Source organism: Spea bombifrons, chromosome 5 (genome assembly GCF_027358695.1).
Source record: "Spea bombifrons isolate aSpeBom1 chromosome 5, aSpeBom1.2.pri, whole genome shotgun sequence".
Taxonomy (NCBI): domain Eukaryota; kingdom Metazoa; phylum Chordata; class Amphibia; order Anura; family Pelobatidae; genus Spea; species Spea bombifrons.
In genome coordinates this window covers 8,349,548-8,375,046 of record NC_071091.1, presented here as the reverse complement: position 1 = coordinate 8,375,046, position 25,499 = coordinate 8,349,548, and the positions used below count along the sequence as shown (strand labels likewise).

At 42.7% G+C, this 25,499-nt stretch overlaps 1 protein-coding gene across 2 annotated transcripts in view; it reads left to right on the top strand.

Annotated features, from left to right (window-relative positions):
* Nucleotides 1–4,302: 4,302 nt before the first annotated feature.
* Nucleotides 4,303–25,499, top strand: part of LARP4B (La ribonucleoprotein 4B) — a 31,414-nt gene continuing 10,217 nt past the window's right edge. Inside the window, exons 1-11 of one of the 2 annotated variants that reach the window (XM_053466086.1) lie at nucleotides 4,303–4,513; nucleotides 12,290–12,392; nucleotides 14,985–15,114; nucleotides 21,437–21,584; nucleotides 22,184–22,345; nucleotides 22,596–22,683; nucleotides 23,400–23,536; nucleotides 23,813–23,916; nucleotides 24,281–24,391; nucleotides 24,972–25,025; nucleotides 25,101–25,310. In XM_053466086.1, coding sequence (XP_053322061.1) covers nucleotides 15,034–15,114; nucleotides 21,437–21,584; nucleotides 22,184–22,345; nucleotides 22,596–22,683; nucleotides 23,400–23,536; nucleotides 23,813–23,916; nucleotides 24,281–24,391; nucleotides 24,972–25,025; nucleotides 25,101–25,310 — 1,095 coding nt within the window. In that variant the 5' untranslated portion in view covers nucleotides 4,303–4,513; nucleotides 12,290–12,392; nucleotides 14,985–15,033. Of the gene's footprint in view, nucleotides 4,514–12,289; nucleotides 12,393–14,984; nucleotides 15,115–19,940; nucleotides 20,476–21,436; nucleotides 21,585–22,183; nucleotides 22,346–22,595; nucleotides 22,684–23,399; nucleotides 23,537–23,812; nucleotides 23,917–24,280; nucleotides 24,392–24,971; nucleotides 25,026–25,100; nucleotides 25,311–25,499 lie in introns of those variants that run through there. The other variant, XM_053466085.1, reaches the window with a different exon arrangement.

Genomic DNA, 25,499 nt, shown 5'->3' with positions numbered 1-25,499 from the left:
AGTAACAAAAGGGGCATAAAATGTAATTTGTGTCTCTTCATAGGGAATAGTAAAATGTCTAGTGAGATATTTCGTCATCCCAAAATATGTTGATTTTTGAAGATGTTTGCACACCGGAGAAAAGGCCGTGTCCTGAGCGTTACAAGGCCTCGTCATAACGAAGGTGTTTACGTATCGGGATTCCTCTGGTGTCCAAGTGTCACATTCTCTCGGCCTGCCCGTGTAAATATGCACGGTTGGCATGTTTTGTATGCGAACACAAGCTACTGGAACTAGGGCATTCTTAGGATGCTTCTGACATATCTCTCTACATGTATGCAACGATTAGGATTAACCTCTTTAAAAGGGACACGAAAACTGGACCACAGCGGAGGCCGTGAGCTGCAGCTTCTCCTAAAAGCAAATAGGTAGTTAAAAAATGTCTATGAAAGGGGGACGCCACATACATTTAAAGGAACCCCGCACCTGTTGTATGTATTAAAGTGCATATGATGGCTGCAGTGTACCTTTGAACCCATGCGGATTACACAATTTCTGATCACAAAAGTTTTCACATATACAATCGATGCCGTATACAGGTCAATCATATTTTAATGCTTGTATAAACACATCTGTGTGAGAACCGCAGTAATAGTTCTTTCTCCCGGGATGGTCTTCACACTTTACGGCTGACTCACACAAAGCCTGTGCGCTTGTGAATAAAATAGGAATGTTTTAGTTATGATTGAAAGGCGCTTGTTTCATGGAGCTTGGAAGTGGCAAGCAGGATGATCCTGAAAATCTTGTTCATACAGATAACATTTATTGGCAACATTATTATTACCCATCGCTATCATTAGCTCGCCCTGTGAACAGGGGGAGACACCAACATTGCTCATGGTGGACAATTAATGGGGCCAGTGGTGGACAATTTAATGATGTTCTATGGACCTTCACAAACCTAGTCAAGGCCTTGTACCATCTGCTTGTAAAACACTACGAGCAACAGTCTGAAACATAGTTCCATAACTTGTGTTAAGCGGGGCAGTTTGTGGTGGGGGGTATTCTACTAAAACAAAGAAGGGGATATGTCAAAGCATGGCTAGCTGGACATTTAATGGTGATTAATGGGAAATAGAATAATGTGTTTTCACAAACATTCCTGGAGAATCCACTATGAGTATGTTGCCATGGCAACAATAGTAAACTGTTTTACTGAGTAGTCATTATTCTATTTCCCAGTAAACGTGATTGGCATTTGAAATAAGCTTTGAAACCCCACTTTGTAGGGAATCATCACTTATTCTTAACGTTAATGGTGTCAGTACGTGTTTTTGTTAATAATTAATATTATAATTGGCATATATTCCACTATGATTCAATCTGTCTGTCCGTTCAAATACATTTTAGCGTAGCAGTCCAATTATATATATATATATATCAGCTCTGACAGCTTCATATATTGGTGGTTATGTATGAAAAGTCATTCTAAGGCAGTGTAGGAAAAGTTGTCTTATCACCATAGCAACTGCTGATTGGACAATTCCTTTGGTTGCTGTGGTGATAAGAGCATTTTTGGAACTTAAAATAATTTTTATACATAAGCCCCAACAATTAATAAAGTGAGTCTGATTTCAACAAGCAGTAAAGACACAATGTAACACGTGCGCCTGGGATGGTGGGGGGGGCAACGCAAAACTAAACGGTGTGGGAAGTATATAGAAGAGCCTTCCAGCAGCAATGGTAGCACAGTGACAGACTTCAAACCTGTGTGGCATAAGACTATCATGAACACGAGACAAGGCCAGACTGGGGATGATGGTCTGATGTTACGATGCACATTACTGACCCTCCTCAAACATGGTAGAAAAACCATCTGCCTTTTAAAGATAGACTCCCCATCTTTTGTTACCTGCGAGGGGGGCACCAAGACAGACTTGAGCGATAATATGCATAAAAGTGCACATGATGGCTGGGTTGTATTTCAATACCTCAAGGGCAGATAAAACTGCACACAGAGGCACTCCATGTATCTATGCTCGGATCCTGGACCATGCATATTTAAGAACATGACAAAAAGTATAAAACTGTTATGCAAAACAAGGCTTCAGCAAAGGAATCCCGTTCACAGGGGCAAATGCCTAACTGGCTACAGCTAGATATTCATTCAGTAACGTTGCCTTCAGCGTAACCATTCGCTCATCCATCTCACCAAGTTTCTTTAAAGGGTTCAATTACTTGTGAGAACGCTCTGACTCGTTCGTTACAATTAGAAGCGCTCCTCGCCTTGTTTGAATGGGTGTTGCAGCCATTGTCAGGGGTTTAGTGGATGGCAGGGAGGAGGCTGTGAATAACTCAGAGAGAATTTCTCTATGGTCGGTTTAATAAGATGAATACTCTATGGTGAAATCACATCTCCTCCCGTATTTGCTCGCCCTTCTCGTTTCTGGAGATTTTTTTTTACAGCTTGCACTCAATGACAAAGACCTAATAGCGCAATTAGAAAGCAAATATGTACTATTTATACATACAAATTGCAGGAGGAAGCAATCAATCACCCATAACACATATGTGTGGATGTGGAAGGTAGTTTGGCGAATGCCTGTGGGTATACGCGTTTCTTCTTTCATGCACGTTACTGCTTTATCCATTAGGAAATATGAACCCACCAATGGTACCCTAACCCTTCTTGGAAGAGCCATGTATTTTTCATAATGTGACTATTCCTGCTATAGAAAGATTGTACCCCCTCTCCCCATGCCTTGCAGAGCGGACGCCATCTTTGATTGATAAGGCACTGTAGCTTGGCTGGTGTGTCAGAGCCGAGGATGGGTTGCTGAAGGGTCCAGTCGTGAATCCAGCTGTCAAAACATCACCCTCAAACGAATATATCCTTCTCCGGCCATTTGACTTTCTGGGAGCCATGGAAGCAAATACATCACGGATTATTTACTGGTTCGTGTAGAATATTATAAAGGACCTGTTCTGTGATTGTTTTACTTCCAAAGGGGCTGAGCTGGCCCTGCATCATGTATAGCTCAATCAAAGCAGCAGCTTTCCAAAAATCTGGTTTAATTATTAATTATGCTTTACAGAGGGCCAGCTGAGCCTTTGCTGGAGCAGAAGCTCACTGGGGTAGGCCAATCATAATGGACAGCGAAATGCAACTGCAGCTCTCCTGCCAACTCAGCGTGTTTTATTCAGTATAGGGGAGTTTGCAGAAAAGCTGCCGTTTCTATGCCTTTACTTCAATATATATTATAAAGGGCCGACACCGGCAAGCTTCCCGAGGTCTGAGCCGTCTCTTTGTACCGGTTCCATCAGTTCAGTCCGGATGTATGGGCACACCGGTCAGTTGCCTGGAGGCCTCATGTTAAAAGCCATTGCCAGCCCCTAGAACACAGCCAGACTGGCCTACCAGGATATGAGGACATTTCCCAGCAGGCCACCTCACCTGCAGGCCCAACAGGACCAATGGTGGGACCAACCCTGCTTCTGGGCCATTTGCCTGTGCTTGCCCCTTTCTTACATATACACTCATATATATCTTTCTATGTTGGGGGAGCGGGTAGGGGCCCCAGTGCGTTGCTTTGCCCAGGGCCTACAATGCTGCTTACCGGCCCTGGAGGAGACATTGAGAAATCTCAAGTAATTACCTGCACGTTAAACAGGCCTAGACAGCGCTTCCTAATGGAGCTGACATTAATGTTTAGACCAAACCTCGGAGCCTAACATTGCTATACATGACCAAATAATTAATTCTTCCCGCTACCGGACGGAACTTTCCAGACCGGAGCACTAAAATAGAGGGGGTACAGAACACGGAGCGGGAAAATTCAAACGGTACCGTAACAGCTTAACGTCCGTGTTTTAAAGGATCTGCCTGAAACTCCAATACCATTAACCCCTCCTCCTGCGTCACTTGTTGCCAAGGCGTTGAGGTGAGTGATAAGAGGGAGGGGGAAGCTTGCAGCAAAATCACCTGCCAGGATCCTCCCACCACCCAACGCCGCCGGACTTCCCCGTGACGTCAGCGGCAGTTCCCTACGTCAGGAAAGAAGCGGGAGGGGCAGGCGCAGTGCGCACAGGGCCGCTGCGTCCCCAGACCCCCTTGACGACGGCCAATAGACGGAGGCCAGAGAGGTGGGACTTCCGGCGGGCGCAGGAAGTTAGACTGTCTCTCTCGGGTTTTTTTTTTCCTCCTTCTTTTCCCGGGATAGTGTAATCTCTGTCACCCGAGGGTTCTTCGCTGCCTGCTGCAATCTGGGACCCTTCGAGGCCCGCGCTCCTCCTTTTCCCGTCCCTTGTAGAGCATCGCGCTTCCGCCCCTCCTCTGCTGTCCGTTCGTGGTACACGTTGGTTTTATTTCAAGATCCCCGTCATCACGGAGCCGAGCCCCGCTTCTTCCTCGTACCCCGCCCACCCCGCCTGACAGCCACTGGGAGCCCTGCGCGAACTCAGGGGAGACGAGACTGCGAGGGGAGGCCGGAGGCCCCGATAATAGCAGGCCTGAACCTGGGAGCCAGTCGGACAGGTGAGAGCAGCTGGGGCGGCACTTCGGCCTGTAGGGGCCAGACATATCACCCCACAGGGGACCTACTAGACATGGCACCGTCCGTTTACGGCCTCTGGACCTTAATTACACCCTCAGGACCTTAATTACACCCTCAGGGCTTGCAAGTACCCCCATTCCGCCAGAGAGGGCCCCTCTTTACGCAGCCTTTAGCGGCACCAGGGCCTTTCTAACTGCTTCGGTAGTGTTAACATATACAGGCCGTGTGAGGGGCGGTGTACCCAGTCCCGGGCTTACTGTGTCCCCTCTACCCTTATTACCTTGTTAGTAATAATGACATCTTGTAGGCGCCAACGTATTTCGTTATTTATTTGAAAAACATAACTGGATTTAACAAAGCACTGGAGGGAAGTTTATTTCAGAGGAGGAAAATAGTCAAAAGGCCATAATGTAAAAAGAGAGAGCGTGGCAGAGGTTTTAAGTGTATTGTAAGGAAGCTTCCTTTACACAGAGGGTGGTAGATAAGTGGAACAGCCTCCCAGCAGAAGTTGTGGGTGGTAAACATGTATGTGATGACAATATGGCTTCTGAATCAAAGGCCAAGACCAATAACTGCTTGAGGTTTGAGTCTTTCCAGGCTGACTAGACGAGTCTGGTCTGCCATCAGGTGTAATGTTTCTATGAAGGTATAGCGATGAGTTTAGAATCCTTCCTATGGGTTTACAGACTAATAATGTACATTATTGTCGTTTATCGTTGCCACAGCCTTTTCGACTAGTCTGGTCTGCCGCTCTAACGGAGTTTTAATTCTGTAACATCCTTAAGTTTTTTTGTGTTAAGATGACATCTGGGATCTATGGGACTTTGTATTTCTTGACTTAATTCTAATCTTATTTTCCTTTCCATGTGTATTCATCGGCACTGTTAACATTTTTTTGCAGTTTTAGAACGACGCCTGTATAATATGTGATCGTTGCCGTCATTTACCCGTTCGGTTTGTTTGCTGGGCTGTGCTGATGTGTGACAAGATGTTCTGCCGTGTGCTTTATCGCCCGTTTCTGGCTTACATGACATAATTACAGTGATCGTTTAATGTATCTATAGTAAGTGTTACCCTTCATTCCTGCGCACGCGCCTTTGTGTCATGCAGACACAGCGCTGATGGGCAAAGGTAGCCCCCGGGATTCATGGACCGGGGCGCAGCCTACTGGATTATCTCCTCTGTAAGTGGATCATTTATTTAAAGCTGTTTTGAAAAAATGATTCCACTATTTGGCTGACAAAACCAGTAGCCGATGGAGGGCTGCACAAAGCAAGTTGTTGTGTTAAGGAGTTTTAATTATTTTGAACACTGTTTATTTTTTCTTGTACTAGAATATAGATTTCTGATGACCTGTATGAGGGACGGAGACATTCGCCATCTTTTTATAGTAGTAGTAGTGCTGGGGACCTGCTCAATGTGCTTCGGTTACCATGAAAACCAACGGAATGCCGCTGCTTGCAAGTTTATTGTTTTGTACCCCGCTTGCTATTTATTAACATGGTGCCGTTTCCATTAGGGCAAAAGCCAACAGTGCAAGTGAGTGACCTTTGTGGCTATTAGTCTGTCCGCATGTGCACCTAACTCCTTGAGTACGGTACACGCTCACTCTGACTCTTGATCCGTATAAACGTGTTTGCTTTGGCGTATCAGCGATTAGTCAGTAGGGTTAGATAACTGTGTGTTTGTTTATGGGCAGGCACCCATATATCATTGCTTTCAGCGTCTACTTAAATTATATCCCCCTCTTTTTTGTTTGGTTTGTTCTTTAAACAGTTTCACTGATTGGTATACTTCACCTGAAACAATTGGATTTGTCCTTCAGTAGGGGGAATGTAGTCTCTTTGGCACTCTTCCCTATAGGTCATCCAGTGCCTCCTACCTGAGCTCGATGAGGGGATTCTCTCTGTATTCAGACTCTGCAGACCAAAAGCGGCCGCTGTGTCCGGTCTCCTGCCTCACCCCACTGTCTGCCTGGTACGGGACCGGGCTTTAGCTCTCTATATCCTCCCTGTGGGACAAGCAGTCATCGCTGTGTCAGCTCCGGCGGATCCTGCACTGCGTCGGCTGCATCCTACAACTGCTAACTTCCAACTTCTTTCCGCACCGCTGCCCACGGTTAACCACCCATGTGACAGGGTAGGTTCCGTTAACAGCACCAGAGGGGTGAACGTACCAGCTCTGAAAGGGTTACACTGACAGACCAGCTGTGAAAGGGTTACACTGACCTACTACCCCTATAAAAAAGCCACCGTTTTTTTCTTTTATCCATGGTTTAAGCGGAAATAAATCTTCTAGGTTTCTCCTGCTGTAATTATAAGAATCTGGCATCTTGTGTTTTATACAGGTAGTGTTTGTTGCTGTATATTATGTCATGGTAACACATTCCACCAACATAGCTATTAAATATGTTAATATTGGATGCCTTTTCTGTGTTACGTATTGTTGCCTCCTTTTATAAGATTGTGCAAATCTCATCCATCCAGTAACGTGTGCGTTCTGACCTTTTACGAAAATGCCTTCTCAGGTCACATTTACACAACCGAGTTTGTGGAGAATATCACCAAGGCTTAAATTCACTTGTCTTCATTGAGGCGTCATTGATAATAAACGGTTAATTGCATTAAATACAGTGACCCCCCCCCCCCCTGCGCTCCAGTCGGTTGCGTTGTGTTTAATGTGCTGTGTAGGAATGTAATATGAATGTGTTCTTAGGAAGCTTAAATAGTGGCATTCAATTCCTCAACCCGGTTAGACAACAGGCCCGATGCTGGCCTTTTTTCATTCATTCCTAAATGCCAATTACAAGGCGGATGAATGAAAGAACCGAACCTCAGGCTGTCGCTTCTGATCACCGGGGAACAGCCGCCTTTCTAAGTAGACGTTCTGTATCGTGACACTGTAATGTAACACGGCTGGTAAAGTGCCACATCAGTACGTTTATATGTTACCCGGTGTGCCGTGTTCATAACGCGCCTGGACTACGTTGCCTTATAGCGTGAACCATTACACAGAGAAGGCAATCTAACTCCAGCGTCTGCCATGTGTAACTCCAAGTGAAGTCTAATCGGGACGTGCCAGCGTACGCAGAGTAATGGCTGCTTCTCTATACGTCAGCGTTAGTAACCTTTACTAGGATGTATTTTGTTAAAGCGCTAAATGGCAGCACACATTAGTAACAAAATAATCATAGATCACTCACACATGTTAAATGTCTACGTGTTCCTATTAAAACTCGCTTGGCGCGTTCACTCTGGTGCCAACGCTGTGGTAGAAAGTAATTGGAGAGCAAATACAAAATCACAGATCTGGCTTTCTCGATGTGTGGATATTGGATGTTTACCCCACAAGGCAACTTCTGAGAGACCGAAGGGCTGATTACGTTCTTGGACAATTGTAGAACTTAATGGTTATTTGGTACAAACCAAATAAAAACTTACGGCATTAGCCAAAAAAACCTCGGCCTATTACTTTAATTTCAGTTTTTATTGTTAAACCAAATGGCTTGTAAATTATTTTTATACGTTTTTGCTCTTAAGTCTGATGCACCCTACTGTTATATATATATGTGTGTGTGTGTATATATGTGTGTGTATATATGTGTGTGTATATATGTGTGTGTATATATATATATATATATATATATATATATATATATATATGTATATATATATATATATATATGTATATATATATATATATATATGTATATATATATATATATATATGTGTGTGTGTATATATATATATGTATGTATGTATATGTATTTTAAACATTAATCACACTACAGATTATAAATGGGAAAAAATGACGCAAAGTTCTAGTTTGTTTTCTCTGATGTTTCCTCGGAAAACAGATTGTATATTTCTTATATAGTGCCAACAATTTATGCAGCGCTTCTTGCAATACATACATTCAAGGAGTATGATAAGACTAGGTGTGTGTGTGTGTGTGTGTATATATATATATATGTATATATGTGTGTGTGTGTATATATATTATTATTCTTACACATATGCAAACTATCCCCATACAGTAACACGCTTATCTTATACTGAAACGCTTACAGTAGCGCACATGTAAATATTCTACACATACGTACACATGCACTAACACCAATACACACTCTAAATGCTGACATACGTACTAATGCCATAGTGTAACATACACAACATCACACTGTTATACATGCACACAGTATCCAACAACATACACGTGCACTGGCCAACATTATATATAAATATACACACTGACTCTGGCACTACAGGTCAGAAGACATACTGACTCTTGCTCTCTACATTAACACATATAGACACTGACTCTAGCACTATAGTACACACACACACACACACACACACAACTCCCCTTTCACCTCGTGGAGGCCTGCCGCTGCCTGCCTTCTACCATTGTGAATCCGGCAGTGTGCGTTATGCAGCCCTGGCCAGTTCTTACCCCATTGTCCCGCAAAACCATGGGTGCCAGGAAGTGGCGACATTGCGGTTTGTAGAGCTGTGTGTGTGTGTGTGTGTGTGTGTGTATATGTTAATGGCAAGGTAGCAGAAGGTTTGGCATTTACATCATAATATACATTCCTAGGTTAGTGCTATTAAAATATGTCTGGCAACTGCATTTCAGAGTTGTATGTAAGATATTTAATCAATATATGATGAAATAAACCGGTATGACTCACAGTGCACAAAGCAAGCGAGACGTATCTCTTACTGCTGAAAAGATCTTCTTTCCTCCGAGATTTGTAACATTTTTCTCACCTGAAGCTCGGTTTTACAGACTTGCATATATATATATATATAATATTTAATGTTTAATATTATTACTTAGAGCATGCCTTCCTATTCCACTGTGATATTTCCCTTACTTTCCCATGATGCTGCTGTGGAATTCTCTCAGGCAAAGCAGGAAGTTGAGGAGCTTCCCAGTAGCTGTCATCACAAAAAAATCAGGGCGACGGCAGCATAATACAATAAGTAATGTTTATTCTCATAATTGGAGGAAAAATGTTAGTTTTATTAGGTGTAGGCGCTAGGATGGGGGGGGGTAATGTGACAGAACTCTATTTCATCTGCTCTCCCTGATCTGTTAGACGCCGACCGTGTAGAGGTAAAATGTTTGTAGCTGGGCTGGTACCGTGTGGGCATTTACACATGCAGGACAGGACAGAGTCTCTACATAAAAGAGACAACCAGTGAAGGCTTGATGGACCGAATGGTTCTTACCCGCCGTGGAATTGTAATTTCGTTGCAGTGAGAGATATTGCGCATGGTTACCGTTCGGATATAAATGTCATACTCGCATGAAGTGGCCGTTGCTTCTGTCATGTCTGGGGATGATGGGAGCTGTGGTCGTGAAAAGGTGTCCTAGCGCTGTGTATATGTGTTTAATAACATGGCTGAAAAGCTTGGCAGATGCTCTTCATTGACACAGCACCGGCGCTCAAACTCACTGACATTTGGTCAGGATTTGGCTGTTGCCCCCGGCATTTTGGGAAGAAAGAGTCTTCTGAGAGAACCTCGGGACCAGTTTGCCCCGCGAGCCCAAGATCACCTAGGAGCTTGCGTGTGTGCTGCGTTTGCCCCCTGGCTGGCATGCTGTGGGGCGGTCAGGGGTTGTCTGAGGTTGCCGTTTGCATGCTGGTTATACCGGCCAAGCGATAACTCAGTCTTTGGCTAATTTCCCACCTACGGCAATATTGTGTTTTTCTTTCATTTTTCATTTGTTCCAATAAACGCCGAGCAGAGCCAGTCACCGGCCCTCGCTGTCCCGCCGCGTTTCTGTGAGAAATGTTTCTTCCTATTCCGCTGGAGATAATGCACAGAAACTTTACATACCAGAGAGAGTGCGTGTGTATGTGTATATAGATATATAAATTTTTTTTTTTCCTTTTCTGTTAAATATAAATGACCCGTTTAGAACAGAATCTGAGTTATTTTGGTAAATGAAAGCAAACCGGCTAGGATGTAACAGAGCAACGAGGTCTCAAAAAAAAAATTAGTTTTTTTGGCATGGATTTACAGCCCAAGTAAAGCTGTCATGAATCGTCTGTCAGTGCTTTGAGTTGTCTGCCTGTGTGTCTCGCAGCTCTCTATTGTGTCCACTTGCTTGGTTCTATGTTAATTTTTGTTTAACCCTTTGAGCGCTAGAGAGGTCAGAAATGACCCAGCATTCCAGCTGCTTGAAATAGTCCAGCAGGTTTGAGTATAGGTTATGCTTGTCAGCGCCGTCGTGTGATTCTCCTGCATATTGGCGCACATTGTCAATAAGAACGTTATTCGCTGCCTCTCTATATCTGGTACGCATAGAAGGCGGGTAACAGACTGGCGCCCGGCACGCTTATTGGTCGGCCGGCGGTATAAATTTGTTTTACAGTTTAATCAAATTTTCATTAGTTTGGAGGGAGGATGATAGCAGCTGATGATGTGCAATAAGTGGTCAATGTGTATATATGTGTAATTGATAAACTGACCCCAAAAGATCAAGGCTGTAAACATGTAAACAATACTTTCTCTCAGTGTTGGGGGTGAAGCGGCATAACCTGTTGGAGGCTTCGTCGCCGTGTTATCGCTAACGTCTCGTGAATCATACTGCAAACATTTCCCCGTAGCCGTGCATTGAATCATTGTGTACTCTATATTGATATATTGTTTCTAGCATTTCTTATCATTACTTTCCGCACAGATGTGTTTTTGTGGCTTGAACGCGATCTGCTTTTATGTCTGAGGTGCCCATCGGGTTCATGCGTACTGTTTGCCTTAAAGCACCGTTCTGATGCAGTCGCCGTAGCAACAAGTATAATGTTTCTTCAGATTCCAATTACTACTTTGCACCAGGTTTGCTCTTTTTATATTTTCTTGAATGCCGATTCATTCTCATGGCGCGGAGTACATAGAGCCTGAGCAGCCTAACAACTCCGTTCTCATTGCGGCTTCTCTTTAGTAGAGCCCAGGTATTTTTGCAATGATCAATGTTTCATCGTGAGCAGCTCTTACCTATGTCATGCTCTGTGCCAATGAAATACATGTTCACTTATATTAGGGGTGTGATGTTCCCATGGTGATATTATATGGCCGCAGGAAGTAATTTTTGTAGTTGATCTCCCACGTATGTATGTATATATGTGTGTGTGTGTGTGTGTGTATATATATATATATATATATATATATATATATATATATATATATATATATATATATATTATTATTATTATTATTTGTGTGACATGACGTGACCTAAAACATCTACGAGGGTATGTTAATTTAATTCAGTTGTGTGCACGTTGGGTACGTCTGTGGACAACCTAATCAGCAGTCATTAATATAAAATATATATTATATATATATATATATATATACACTGCAATATTTATCACGGTCACCAACCCCCCCCCCAGCAAAGCAATGTGACACAGGCTAAAAAGGTTACAATTCCACACAGTGATATGTGTGAAAGCACTGCTTAAGGACTGATTTTTTTTATATATTATTTTAGTTCATGTGCTTTTCCCTTTGAGCAGACTTGATGCTGTACACAAAAAAGTTTAATATAAATATTTTGTGGTTTTTTTTCCTTTTTTTTTTTTTTTATTTTTTTTTTTATTTTTTTTTATTCCCCTCTTTCAGCCAATACTGATCTTTTCATAGGTGGAATGTGGTTAGAATGAATGCAAATATTTTATCCTCTTGCTTCTGAACCAAAATCAGCCATGTGTTTTAGCGTTACTGATGTTTCTTCTGTGTTGCAGGTGGCTCGATCTCCGGACAGTCGATGAGTGGCGCATGTTTGCTTGTGGCCCCCGTATCGTTATAGTGCAGCAAGTAGAACACTTCTGGCAGCTGTAAGCACAGGTACTTTTCTCCGCTTTCTTCCTTGGTTGCAAAGATGAATAAAATTTGATTTGGAAGATGTTTGTAGCGTTCGTATGCTGGGAGATGTATAGTTGGATTGTTTTGAGTCCCTGTGGTTCGTAAATGGAACTCGTTATCAGAGAAGCCATTTCCTTGGTTTTTATGCCTTTAATGCCGGACCTCATGCTTTTATAATGGGCATTTTCTCCGAAGTTAGAGGGGATGTCCGTTTGTTTTTCATTACTACTTACGTTATTTTAGGTGTGTGTGTGTGTTCGTTCACCACTTTTCTGGGTCGTATGCTCCCTTCGTTCTGCTCAGTGCTGCAGCTTTCTGATATTCCCATTGATGCGAGAACGTAGAATCTGAAGGTAGACAAGAACCATTCGGTCCATCCGGTCTGCCCATGTTTTCTTATGGAAAGACTCAGACCTTAATCAGTCGTTGGTCTCATCTTAGATTCAGGAGACATATGCCTGCCCCACATGTTTAAATTCCTGCACTTTATTAGCTTCTACCACTTCTGCTGGGAGACTAGCAGAAGTGGTAGAAGCTTTCTTACATTACATCTAACTCCATTTGAACTTTCCACCAGAATTGCTTAAATTCTTCCTTGGCCCTACAGAATAACCTATTTGAAACAGTTTCAAATGGAGGACTTTAAATGGATAAGGCAATGGCAGTGTGACGGGAGGCTATAGTTAATGGTGTATTGTTACTAGTGGGGTGCCTCAAACATCTCTATTGGGACCCATACGTTTTTAATATTTTTATTAACCCTGATACAAAGGTATGATACAAACGTCTGCAACATCCACTTACGTGATCAGGCAAGTCCCATCGGACAGGTGTCGATGCAGACGGGAACTGAAAGGTCACTGGAATACGGCAGAGACCCAGTAGGCTGCGATCTTCTACTGCTCCCTCTAGTGGCTGATTGCACGTATTGTGATCATCAATGCAGGGCTATGAAGCCTTGCTGGTAAACCGGTGTGATCCACTCTAAGTCAGAGGGAGAAAAAAAACCCCAAAACATTTGAGAAAATGAAAGAAAAATCAAAGGGAATATGAAATATACTTAAAATGTATTGGGAGCTCTGTGATGTCGCCATGACATCGCTGGCATCCAAAATGTATGAAGAATCCTCAAAATGTCTTAAGCCCGTAGTATTAATAAATGTAAAGTACGGACATGAGAATATATTGATACTGCTCATAAAAAAAAAAACCTGTTTGAAGCAGCGATGCTTTGTTCCAGGTATCGTTTGCATTTTACTGCACTATGGGTGCGTGATCCCTTTTTAAAGTTTTGGTGGCGTGGTTGCTTCGGCCAAACACATCTCCCTTCGCTTGGTATACTCGCCTCCAGTACTTGCTCGGCAAAGACTGCAGCTAGTGGGCTCTTTGTAGACCCCCCATGTACATGTATGGAAAGCAATCCCCGTTGATTACTGTGGGAGTGCTTTCCCAACACTGATTGGCTGCTTCAAGCAGGCAGTCGTGGCAAGAAATATTGGATCATGGAAGAGGAAGGCAGCTGCTGCAGCAGGGCTGCAACTTCTTGTTCTGGTAAATGGGTTTAAAAAAAAAAAAAGCATCTGCCTTTTGTTTTCTTATTTTAAAATTTGATTTTTATTATATTAATAAACAACTGACTTTTATAGGTGGAAATTTTTAATCTCCCTAGCGGGTGCCTTTTTTAAATTTATTTATTTTATTTTTTAAATATAAATTGGATTTTCAGGGCCCTGCTGAACGCAGTTGGCACGATGGCTTGAAATCTGTTTAACACAATGACCGCTGACAGGTTTTTGTTTTTTTCTTTGCTCACAGTGGTCGACCCATTTAACGGAGACAGAATTGGCTGCTCATCTGGCCAGTAGATGGAAATAAATAGGTTTTACAGCTAGGAAATAAAAATACAGTTACGCTCATTGTTTCATTCAAACCCAAATCCCGGTAATCACACTAGCGGATATTTTGTACCGGAACGTTTGACACTCGCTGTCGTTTAGCGGCATATAGTTTTGCCCGGTTGCCCATCCGCAGTGTCGCAATGAGAAAGCCGCTTTGTGTTGCTTGGAGGAGCGATGGCCGGCAGTGCGGTGGAGGCACATAGTACCCCAGCACCCGTAGACGCTGCAGCCGAACAGGGAGTCGGGCGTTAGGAACCCCATCTGAAAGGTTCAGAAGCTAGGGGTATACAAGTGGTACCAGCCTCCTCTGCACACTTCTTTGTCATCTCCCAGTTTATGCTATATATTCTCTCAGTACTTCAAACCAAAGACCGGTTTAGAAAATAGAACAGAGATAACTTAATAATGAAAAGGTTAAAATCCATGTGCTTCGTCACTTCTTGCACCATTATGGTCAACAACTTCCAAATCTGTGTTTAATTTTTGGGGATTAGGTATCTAAATCGATGACCATACATGGTACATTGTTTTTTTTTGTTATTAAAATGTATTATATAATTGTAATTTGACCTTTTTTGAAACCCTTTCCTCCTGTAATTATCATGTGAGAAATGAGTTGAAGATTCTTGAAAAGTAAGAAAATAATTTGAACTAATTTTGTGTAAATGTCGTTCAGCTTTCTGGGGTGACCTGATTTCTCTGAGGAGCCAAGAAGCAGACGGCTCATGACTTCTGATCAGGATACAAAAGTTGTGGCTGAACCGCAGGTGCAGCAAGTTCAAGAAGCCAAAGACACTTCTCATCTCGTGAGTAATCTCCGTTAAACACGCGTGACGCTCTTCTCTATGCGTGTTGTTGTAGGCTCGCAGCTAAGGGGTATCTTCGAATGGAGTTTCTGAACTAGAAACCTCATATTGCTATGCTGTACTTAGAATTTTGAACCAACCAAACTCGTATGTTCTGGTGTTTCCGGCCCTCTTGTTGATTTTTGAACATTAACTCTTTAAGGATTGTCTTAAAGGGGAAGTGTCACTAAAAATATTTATTGGGCATAAAATCCTTTGCTGTATACAGTGATGTCGGTTAGTTGTTACAAAAACCTGGTTTTATCTACCTGTTCTAGTAAACTTTCTTTGTCTGCAAACCTGGAGGCGGCCATTGTTGTCAGTCATGTGATATTTTGGATGGCTTTCCCGGCTCAAACACCACACTGAGCTGATGCTTTATGGCATAGACTTTTATTAGTCAGAGTGTCTGGCTTGGTGATTAAGATCACATGCAGCCGGATCAGGAGATAATGGGGTTTGTCTAGTAGATTGGGCTGAGATAACAGATCGAGAACTCATATACATGGCTAATATGTCTGAGCGCATTATATTATGCGAAAACTAGAGCTGTTCACCCTCACACCAGTGATTTTTTTTATTTTTTTTTTATTTAACACCAAAATATTGGTGCTTATAGATTGCATACGCAGCTGCCATTCCTTCAGTGGCAACGACAACCGGTGACATAAAAATGCGTGCCTTTAGCAGTTAAATAAAAATAAGTAAAATAAAATTCATTGTACTGTTTCGGTGGGGGGGTTTTATTTAAAAAAAAAAAAAAAAAAGATTCCTTGTTAAAATGCTGCTCGCCAAAGAAGTCTTTCTGCACGTGTGATAAATGCAGACGCAGTCCCTCGTTGCCCTGACAGGTGGGTGGTATCCCATGGGGATCTCCTGCCTATTTATGGATAAAACTATCTTGGAGTTCCTTCTTCTTCATGCGAAGTTCTGTGCTAATGAACACATGAGTCGCACCTGTCACTCGCACTCCGCGGATGAAATCTAACCCAAATTCTTCCTCACTGCTGGCTGCTGCACGTGATTAGTAGTAATTTAGAATTCAGACCGTGTCTTTTTATTTCAGCAGTCTGTTGGCATACGTTTATACTGGAATGTTGCCATTACTTTTTCTTTACAAATCCCCCCCCAGGAACATGGCTTCCAGAAATATTGTCGCGCGGGTCTGTCTTTTTGGAATATTCTTCACAAGACTTAATGAAAGCGCGTGTCTCGTGTCTTCAAACATTCTTTACAATGGTTCCTAAATCCTGCAGACCTTTGCGTGTCCCACCCCACAGAAATGGAAGCTCTTAAAGCTGTTTATTTGAATTAGTATTCCCACAACATTTATACAGCTAAGCTAAATGTTGGAGAACACGTTACATTAATCTGCACAAAAAACATTGTTTTAGAGGTTTGTACATTTACACGTTAATTACATGGAGTCCCACATCTCCTCCTGACAATCTTAACATCCTTAGAAATCCTTATATATATTTTTACTTCCAAGCAGTTTCTGCAGCGTGGTAACATATTATGACCCCCCCATAGTGTGTTTGAAAGTAATTTTCCATTTGTCTTTATGTAATGCCCCTTAGACATTCTAAAACACGCTTGTTCCCAGGCTCCTAAAGGGTTATTTCCCCCCCCCCCGTGGACTCGCAGGTCAGGGCTCCAGGCAAGGCTGCTTGCTTTCCAGAAATACACCACATCTGGTGTGTCTTCGGTAACACTAGAGAGCAAAAGGGGGGCAAAAATAAAATATAATTACTAAAACAGAATGGAGCGTGACGCTTCTTGCAGTGTACGTTGGGCGGTCTAAGTCACTTTTAAATGTTTTTTTTATTTATTTTTTAAATTTTAACACCAAAAACTAAGTCACGGCTGTCTTGTATTTTTCATAAGATGCTGCATTAAAGTAAAGTCCTTATTAAATGAGTTGGCGAGAAGTGTGTGTTTTTACAGGTAAACTGGATATTTCCTTTATTGGCTGCATTCTGAACTGTGTCCAGTTTTTTTTTTTTTTTTTTTTTTGTTCTTTTCTGTTAATTTTTTTAAAAAAATTAAGACATATCAGTAACGACGGGGTTAAACAGAGACCGTGAAACCGGCCAGCTGCTCATCTGCGCCTGGCAGGCCTCTTAAAAGTACAGACCTTGGTGTCTTGGGATTGTAGTTTGAGTGACAATTCCATGTGGTTGATTTGAATGTCTGGAGCTGCTATATTTGACTTGTGGGCAGCGGCCTCTATCCAGCGATTCTGAATGCTGTATTCCATTTATTGGACCATCAACCGAGGCAGGAGCAGGGCATGATTATACCATGGGTTGTTGTTTCAGTAAAGAGTTGTGTCCTCGCAAACGTATCGAAAAGACGAGCTCACGCAATACATCCCAGAAAGATTTAGGAAAGAACTCCTTTACAGAAAGCGAGGATGACCCCAAGTTCCGAGAAAGGACATCCAACCCACCAAATTCTGTCCTGGAGAAATCTTCACCATCTTCTGCGAGCCCAGAGCCTAAAAGACATTCGTTGTTTAAAAGCTCAAGATATCCTTCATACAACAGTATGGATGACACGACGCAGGCTCAGTCTCCGCAGAAGACGGACAGGAGGTCAGTTAGTTTTATGCATCCGCTAAATTATGCTTGGAATGTCTTGTCGAATTATGAGAACCTGAAAGACACTGAAGCGCAAGAATCTGTCCCTGACCTAGAACCAAAATGTGATGCGGAGGCCTCGGTAAGAGAGAGGGCAGAAACTGAGAGCGGCTGTGATGAAGAAATCTGTTTTGCTGCTACGGTTTCACAGGTTCAACGTGACCGATCGTCTCAAGTTCAGGTGTCATTGATTCCGGAGCCGGACTTGCCGGAAGCTCCTTCAAAAGCAAGTGATTTGGACGGAAGCCATGTCACACGGGAGCGCTCATTACTACATGACGAAATCGCTGATGCTAGACCCACTGAGAACAGCTTCATGCCAAGCGTTGGTACAGCAAAAGAACAAGTAGTTGGAAGCCCGCTCTTTCCGGGCGATGGCGACGAAAGAGAACCTAAGCAGCCAAAGACCAACAACTTTTACAGTATTTGCGTGGTGGATGATGAAGATCTGGAATTAGAGGCTGAGATGTCTTCTCCAGTAACCCATTGTCCTCTGACTCCCCCCAACGACTCTGCTGCTGACCTCAAAGGGCTGATCTTCACAGATTTCCCTCAGGACACTAGGAACGATGTTTTAAACCAGCAACTAAATCACGAGGTGTTGGTATTAAGCGCTGACCATCCTGCAGTCTTATCAGACTTTCTCTATCTTGGTTCCCAACAAAAAGATTCTTGTAGTTCAGAAGGCCAGTATGTAAACAGTGAATGTGTCTTTGATAATGGTTTTGATGAACACCCTCCTTCGCTTAGTATCGATAATTTGTCGGAGAACGGCAAGGATGTGGCCGGTAATCCGTTCGAATGTACAGAAGAAACCAAATCATGTGTTGGTTCTGAAATTCATGCGTGTGAAGAGGAATCCTCAACAGAACATGTAAAAATAGAGCCGATTATGAATTGTGATTCTGTGCTTGTCTCAAATCCAGATGAGTCAGAACACCACGCTTTGCCGTCTAACCGGCAAGAACATGAGAGTTTGTGCTCCGGTGACTCTGTAGATCAGACCGGGGACGCACCAACAAGACTTTTGTTTTTAGAAGATATTTCCTGCGATCAAAATGAAAGCAACCGTGAAATCCCAACCCCAACAGCCTCCTACAAATCAGATGGAGATGACCGTGACATTCCCGATGAAAACTGTGACCTTCACAAAGATGAGTTTATGAGTAGCCTTGCCACAAATGTTCCTCGGTATATAAGGGAGTCTAAACATACGCAGAGCGCGCAGGAAGAAGAGGAGCCTTCGGTTAATACTAATTTCCATGAAGCTTCCAAAAATGGCTGCCAAGAAGGCTCATGTAACGAAACTCTGGCCATTTCAAGTTGCGTAGCTGATGTACCCACAACCCAGGAGACGCCATCTGATGCAATGGTACTTGGCGATATAGCTGATCCTCTGTTTCTTGGAAAATGTGTTGTTCCTGAAGAGGAGTCAGACTTACCTTCCGACTTACAGGACTCGCTCACAAATGCGCCCCTAGAAACGGAGAATTCTACACTTGATGTTGATTCCTCTGCGGTGGACCCCATTCACGGTAGCCGTGATGACCACTCAGAGTTGCTAGATATGGAAATAAAGCATCCTGATGGCCGTATAAGACCTTCAGAAACTTCCGACACCTGCGGGTTACCAGAGGAGGCGCACTTTAAAGAGCTACGTGATTTAGAGGCGTTGGTTTGTGTTGACGAGAAACTATTAAACAATGAGGTTTTAAATTCTGAAATAGTTCCAGACGTATCTTTGCAGCAACGTGTTGAACCTTTGGAATCTCCTCCTGATCTCTACGTGGAGCAAATAAATGAGGAAGATGCCACATGCGGTGACCACGTGCAGACTCAGAGTCCCTTACACGGCACATCCGCTGTAAAAGCAAACGACGCTCTTCATGAAATCGAGTATTTTAAAATCTCTTCGCCCTTTAGGAGTAGTTCGGACAGGGACCGCGAAGAATCGCCCCCCTCTGAGTCCGAAGTGAACCATGAGAGCCATCTGTCCAGTTCTATCGTCGAGGCAGTCCATACTGAGATCCAAGATTCTTATTCCCCGCAACGCGCGAGCGTTGGTGACCAAGAAGATACGTTCTCACCTAGCTTCCTACATCATGATGATAAAGAAATAAGTATTAAAAATGATATCGCTCAAATGCTGACAGAGATAACCGGTGGTGTGTTCAATCACGCCGAGTGCGGGAGGATAAACCAAGACTTGAAAAACTCTAAGCTTTGTAAGGAACTTGCATGGTGCACAAGTGGATCAAACTATGACCAAGACCAAGTGGATCGCTACGCAGCTACACCTTCCTATGAAATTCACCGGATGTCTGATTGCTTCAACCCCGTCGTAGATTCCGAGCAGGTCGGTGAGAAGTGTGTGTTAGAGCTGATGCAAGATGTTATAGAAGAGTCCGACAAAAGGGCAGGAATATGCTGTGAAGATGGGGAAAGCAGTCAGTCCTCGGCTTGTGTTCTGTCAGAGGAGCACTTCGTTACTCATCCCGACTACAGTGTTGGTTATTTATGGCATGACGCGATATCGGAAGATTTAAACGGCGGCAGCCAGTACCACTCCAACCCCGAAAACCTTCATGTGATGGACGTCGGCGCCGGGCAATATGCTCTTCACGTGCTGGTTCCAGAAAATGGCAGCATCTGGGGATGGCCCGAAATGTGCGGCGACTCCGTAAGTTTCTTGACAAAACATATATGTATATATAAAAAAAAATGTTAAGCTTTTTAACGTCTTGTGCGTTTTTTCATTAAAAAAATTAACATTTTGTGCTTTTCCCGTCCTCTGTTCTGCCTTCCGTAACCAGTGCCAAGGAACTTAAAACGGGGATAACCTGCCTATCTATGTGGAGCGAGGGCGTGAGATTTTCGTCCCGACGCTCCGTCTTGTATAGTTTAAAACTGTTTCGTGTAAATGCCTGTTTGCTGATTGATGGGTTTTTCTATTTTTTCTTCCTGTTTTGGCAAACTCCGAGCCCAAATGACTAATCTGCGCTGAGCTTGCGTGCGGCTGCTTGGTGCGCTTGCCAGGCTGTCCTCGCACTTTTTCCTACTCATCAGGGACAGAAATTCAATATCCTTTTTATTTTTTTTATTTATTTTAAAGGGGGTAGATTTCTCTCCGTGGGCTTCCACATGGGATGGGGGGCTTTTTTCCAGAGCAGAGTTCTGCAAATACGACAACAATTTTAGTCCTTGATCATTTAAATATGTAAAACGTTTAATCATCTCTTACATGCCGCGGCCCCAATTAACTTCGGTGCGTCGTCTCATCTGATTATCGAACGGCTTGCACTAGCTGCTCGATTACAAGACGTCTGAAGAGCTCTGCCTTAGAAATCTTCCCGGAAAAGGGAAGCAGAAGGGAACGGGAATTAACGGGCCTTTAAGAAAATGCGTTGGAGGATTAATTTGCGATTTTGCCATTAGTGGGCTCGGGGTTCTGTACGACCGTTATAACGCCTAACTGATGTCTATAATTAGCTCTCGTTCTTGGTTTTTAGGTTTTTTGTTTTTTTATTTCATGTGCAACAACGTGTTAAAATATATTAATCAAATGAAACACTTGGAGGATGGCTTTTTATTATTATTTGTATTTTATTTTTTATGTCTTTTTTTCCCGCCCTTTCCTTTAGGAATCAACCAAGGTTTCCGAGTTGAACCCCAATGCTAAAGTATGGGGGAATCACATGTTGCACGTGGAAGCGAGCGCCGCTGCTGACGGGACGGTGGGCCAGTCTTGGGAGGAACTGCCTGACGAGCCCCCCGATTCTGCAAAAGAAGGTATGAGATCCATTGTATTACGTTTATTTATAAAGTGCCGGCGGATCCCCTACACATTTTCACATTTGCTGAAGTGAAGGCGGCAGCATTTTGGGATTTTTTTTCTTAATTTGAAAATAAAATTTGTATTGCTTTTTGGCGTGGGAATTATTTATGGGAGGTAGGGTCTTGTCCGTCCCATTGGATATGTGTCCCCAGGTAACCTGCCCTTTGTTTCCTGGGCTTTTTAAATCGTAATAAGGTTAGGCCACATGGTGGACTGCCACTTTTAGTGCAGAAATGGTCATCTTAAGGATTTATTTCAGCGCAGTGCTGGCCAGCTGTTCGGATGCCGTATTTTCCAAACCATTTTCAAATGAGATGGAGTCCAATCTCTGACTGCGCACAAGCTCCTTACGTACCCCGCGTGGAACAAAGAATTGGGCAGATCAGAACCATCCGATTTGCCATATGCCTTCTCCATGCATGTTTAATCTCCTACCCCTGTGTTACCCTCTACCACTTCAGCTGGATGGCTATTCCACTCCCCTACCACCCTCGGTAATGTTCCGTTGAAGCTGTGCTTTTCGTTGACTGATCAATGCCTTTTGATGTTTCAGGATTGGATACCATCGGAGAAGGTGGCAAAAAAGGCCAGAATGCAGTATTAACAGCCTTGCCAGATCCATCTCAATCCATACCTCTGTCAGACCAAACCGACATGAACACTATATCTCTGGGAAACCCTGAATATGAATCTATGCATGAAACCCCCCATTCAGGTACCTCTTCAGGCTGTAAGATTCAATAAAAGATAATAATCTGTTAGAGAAAACTATTGTGTGACTTTTTACGCGAGCTGCTGCTTTTCGTTTGCTACGACTCCTTGGAACTGCAGCCATTCATTAAATCCGTGATTGGAACAGGAGGTTCAGTCTATGTGGACCAATCTTTCTTTACCTTAACCTAACCCTCTTACCGTCACGTTGCATTATTTATTTTCTTTACATTTTTTTTCTCCTCTCGATGAAGATTCAGGCGCAAACAATTCATCGCAGCCGGATAGTCAAGAAGATCTTCGGGATTTGCTTAAAAAAACACTGGAATTCTGCTTATCTCGGTAGGTGCCGTTCTAGATTTTTTTTTTTGGGGGGGGGTTCAGATTCTCTCTCTCTTTTGATTGTAACAGGCCTCAAATTGTGCCTACGTGGAAGTGTACTGGAAAAACATACCAGTTCGGAAAGCTTGCTACTTTTACCCCATGGAAATTTTTCAGCACTAATAAGAGGGTACTACATGAAAAGAGCACCCAAGATGTCGGAGCAGGATGGTTTATTCTTTAAATTATTATTATATATATGTGTATATTTCCTTTTCTGTGCCTACAGAGATGTCCTCGCCTTGCAGGTTTTTATAATTATTCAAATGGAGTGATTCCCACCTCAAGGAAAATCTGCCATCCCTCTGCTCTTATGGCATTAAGAGGAATAAATCAGATACTATTAAAACTAAAACCAGGTTTGCAGAAAACGGGCTTTATTGCCTTTTCTTGATGTTAACAAAGAAAACCTATGCTTTTTTGTGGTTTTGTTAATGAAGTAGACTATTCATATAGGACTGCGCTATGGCAGAAAGAATTGTTAGGAACAGGATTATGCCTGGTTATTGGCGTTTATTCTTTAAAGGGACAGTTTTCTGGCAGCCCCACTAAAGAGGAAAGTAAAGTACTCTGTGCACCGACTTCTTTTCCTCTAAGACCCTCGGTCTTGCCTTGTGACAATATGATTATATATTTTGGGATTGCACCCACAATGCTTTTCTCCTCTTTCCTTGCAGAGAGAATCTGGCCAGCGACATGTACCTTATCTCACAAATGGACAGCGATCAGTATGTGCCAATTATGACTGTAGCAAACCTGGATCATGTAAAGAAACTCAGCACAGATATGGACTTAATAGTTGAAGTATTGCGATGTGAGTAAGAATCCGTAGCGGGGGAAAAATGCTTCAGATGAGAATGGAGAAATGTTTTTGCTGATCTAATGCACTTCTGAAATGTGCTGTAGCCAATGGGGGGGGGTCTAATGGGCAACTTCTGCAGAATACCCTTCATCTGTTTGCAAGCGGTCACTAAGCTGTCATATGCCTTTAAACTATATATATAATGGATGTAACGTCTCTAAAACTATGTATAAAGTATCATATTCGTTAATCATTGCTCTACTAATGTTTTTATATTGCTTGTTACAGCGTTGCCTTTGGTCCAAGTTGATGAGAAAGGAGAGAAGGTGAGACCGAACCAGAATCGGTGCATTGTGATTTTACGGGAAGTTCCAGAGTCTACACCTATCGAGGTAAAAAAAATTAGAAATGGAATTCTTGCCAATATAGTTAAGAAACAAAAAGAACAAACTCCTTCTATTCTTCCCATAGCGACACAAGTACAGATTAACGTATTTCCTCCTGCCTGCTTTTCAAGTAGAACAAGAACAATTAAAAGGACAGGAAAGTTATCGTCTACTTGTTTGAGGGATTGAAATAATATTGAGATCAGAGCGGTTACGTTCAGTCCTATGACTGCTACCCATAGCAATAAGTTTCCACTAAAAGTTCCTCTTTATTGTCTTTTTTAAATTTAAAATATTTAAAAATATTCTAAGTTTTTTTGTTTTGCATTTTATGTTCCTTTGTAACCTTGACGTGCGCTTTATTTTTTAGGAGGTGGAAGCCCTCTTCAAGGGAGAGAATTTGCCGAAGTTTATTAATTGTGAATTTGCCTATAATGACAACTGGTTTATTACGTTTGAATCAGAAGCAGACGCACAACAGGTAACTCGCTTATGAACCAATGTTAAGCTTGGCGTATTTCATGTCCTTAACAGATTAAAGAATAGCTAAATGGTGTTAAAACTAAACAAAAGGGAGACTTATTAACCCCCTCCAGACAACAAGCGAAGACACTCCAGGCAAATCTCAATGCATGCGACTTGGCGTTCAGAGTTTTGCGATGTTGGGTCGCCTTCCTTAAGACGTACAAGATGTATCGGTATTGGCGATGTTATAACTAATGTAGAAACTCTGTCTGGCTTCACCATATGATAACGTAAAAAAAAAAATGCAAATGACAGGTGGAATATATGAAACAACAATACAAAAAAAGCAATGTGATGGTGCTTGCATAAGAAGTGCTGTATATATAATCACGCTGTATAATATTATCAGCACATATCAAAGCAAGACAAAGAATTACCTTCGTGTAAAGTGATATTTGTGCGTTCCTATCAGTTTAAACTGAATTGAAATTTTTGTTTGATTTCCACAAACCCTTTGACGTCGAAATAGTTTGCTTATTTGTGTCGTTTTTGGACTGTCGTAACCAATCGATGACCGTTCTGCTTTGTAACTTCAGGCTTACAAGTACCTCCGAGAAGAAGTAAAAACATTTCAAGGGAAGCCTATAAAAGTAAGATGCCAGCGTTTATTCCTTGGCCTGTTTTCTCGACGCCGTGAGCCGTATTTAACGTGTTGTCTCTCGCAGGCTCGGATAAAGGCAAAGGCTATCGCCATCAATACGTTTTTGCCAAAGAATGGTTATAGACCTGTGGATATGAACCTGTATACCCAGCAACGCTACACGACGTCGTTCTACATCCCTCCCGTGTACAGCCCGCAGCAGCAGTTTCCACTCTACAGTTTAATCACGCCACAGACATGGTCTACCGCACACAGCTACCTGGACCCGTCATTGGTATGACTTTAATATGTTTAACCCTTCAGCGCTCAGCGGCAGGTGCAATTCATGCCTCTACAACTTTCACAAATGGCCTCGATGACTACAGTTTTTGGTGTTTTTGTACTTTCATAATTCTTGCATGGACTCTGATACCAATTTTCAGTAGTTTTTGCTATCTTGTGAGGCAAGTACGGACTTTTTGTT